The sequence below is a fragment of the Helianthus annuus genome, chromosome 17 (genome assembly GCF_002127325.2).
Source record: "Helianthus annuus cultivar XRQ/B chromosome 17, HanXRQr2.0-SUNRISE, whole genome shotgun sequence".
NCBI classification, from domain to species: Eukaryota; Viridiplantae; Streptophyta; class Magnoliopsida; order Asterales; family Asteraceae; genus Helianthus; species Helianthus annuus.
The window spans coordinates 15,875,213-15,877,405 of NC_035449.2; the positions used below are offsets into that span (position 1 = coordinate 15,875,213).

The window sequence follows — 2,193 nt, forward strand, 5'->3', positions numbered from 1 at the left end:
TTTATTTAAAACACAACTAAAATCAATCCATTCATAACTTAATTGTTAAAAGTAAGAACTTATCATTGGAATATGGTACCCATTTGATCACCTCTTCCTAGATAAGTAAAAAATACCCATATTTAGCTTCACATGAGATCTAAAAAAAGGAAAAAAATAACTTCCCCAGTATTTACAGTGTTAGTCTAAGTGTATATACTATTACTATATACCAATCTAATAACCTGACAATTTGAGATGATAAACCGCCCGTGCAACCAAATCTCTCAATTCAGAATACTTATGAGCAACAGTTTTACCTGCACCTCCAAAAGCAGTTAAAATCCTTGCTTGGTGAAGTTGCTCATTACTTCCAGCATGCATTGCAAGATAACATAAAAGAATCAAAGCATGATACTGAGTCTTCTCATCATTCCTCCTCAACATGTTCAACGCCGGTTGAACTCCTTCAAATTCAACTATACTCTTTGCGTGCTCTGCGCGTAAATAATTCTCCGGACAAGTAAACTTCCCAAGAGCGATAACCGATTCAGTGGCCACATCTGGATCCATGTCACAAAGTTGTTTGACCAAAGGACTAATGACCCTAGTCTGTCTGGCAGGGAATGTTCGAGCCAGATGACCGATCGCCCTGATGGCTACAATCTTGATTACAGCGTTATCTGATTCATCAATCAGTCTAAGAAGCTGATCAGTTATAGCTTTTGCAGCTGGTGAATTATTCTTGAATGCTGATTTTCTAATGTCAAGATTGTTTTCAGCTGCAGATGTGATTTCCATAACCGTCATCAAACAATTAATCCGCAATTCCCCCTTTTCGTTTTCGATAAGCTTCGCCAAACAAAGTAACCCTTTCGTCGTCTCCGTTATCTTCCTACAATTAGCAACATTCTCTCTAGCAAGCATCCATAGTGCTCTACAACAATTAGTATTAAACTCGACTATCAACCGCGATACCTCTAGTAGTTTGCCCTCTTTCTTGTGTCTCGGCCAGATAGAGGACGATAAAGCTATCTTGTTAACCGAATTTGACCTCAAGAACTTGTTGATCTTACCTTCGGTCGACAACAATCTAACAAGTGTTTCAATCACATTCTTTCTTGCAAAAGCCTCTTGACAAACACCATCATGTTCTGCCATTCTTGCTATCAATTTTGCCACCTCGATTTGAACCAATATATACGAATTTCGTAAAGCCTGTGCTAAAACTGGGACACCATGCTCGTTAAAAATCGATGTAACCCTGTTTCGATCATTGGCTAAGTTAAAAAGCGCCATGGCACCCGCGATTTGGGTTTCGGGTTGCAATTCATGTTTTAAAAGCTTTAACAATGGAGCAACCCCACCTTCTATTACTATCATATCCTTGTTTCGGTCACTATCGCGCGCTAATGTAGATAATTCTAGTGCGGCTTCTATTTTCAGATTTAATGAATGTGTGTGAAGGGAAGCTATGCATGACCAAACCAAAGCTAAACTCGTGTCGTTACTCGCTATTGGTGGTAAAGTGAGAATAATACCTTGGTTCGCGGAGGCATATACGCTGAGCAACCACTTCATGTTATCCATTGATACGTCGAGGAGGTTAAATACTTTCCGAAAATCCAAAACACCAGCAATGCTAATGAGACGAAGAATGATACCGCGGTGTCTACATTTGTGGACTAAAGTTAGTGCATGGTTTAGGTTGATCCCAACGTTTGTGAAGATACCGCGTACTGGACGTTCGTATAAAGAAGTTGAATCGACAAAATGGCTGAAAAAGCGCAACATTCGAGTTAAACGATGAACTTGTTTACCCACATAGGCGCACTCGAGTTTGTAGAACTTTGACTCGTCGACAGCAGTGTGACAGATTCGGTCTGTTAGAAGGAGCAGATTCGACAAGATTACTTTGATCGGTGGTTGTTGCTGTTGGTGGTGATTGGATTGCAAGATGATCAGTTGATCCATTGAGGAGGTTTCAAACAAGGAATGAAATCGCATTGTGCCGTGTGAGATCTTTGTGGTGTTGTGCGCATAATAAGGTAACTTAAGGACGCGTTCAACTGAATTTCTTGGTCAGTTCGTTTCGCTTCCCCTTTAAGTTATTCGCAACTTTTATGGGTAAAGTGATAAAGATTTAACTTATTATGGCAATTTTTTTATAGTTTGTAAAAGTGTAAATGCTAAGGTTTTAGACGAAAAAACAAA

At 39.4% G+C, this 2,193-nt stretch overlaps 1 protein-coding gene across 1 annotated transcript; it reads right to left on the minus strand.

Moving 5' to 3' along the window:
• Positions 1 to 216: 216 nt before the first annotated feature.
• On the minus strand, positions 217 to 1,953 carry LOC110923763. Its single transcript, XM_022167825.1, has one exon. It carries the CDS (start codon positions 1,951 to 1,953, stop codon positions 217 to 219), a length of 1,737 nt encoding a protein of 578 aa, XP_022023517.1.
• Positions 1,954 to 2,193: the final 240 nt, after the last annotated feature.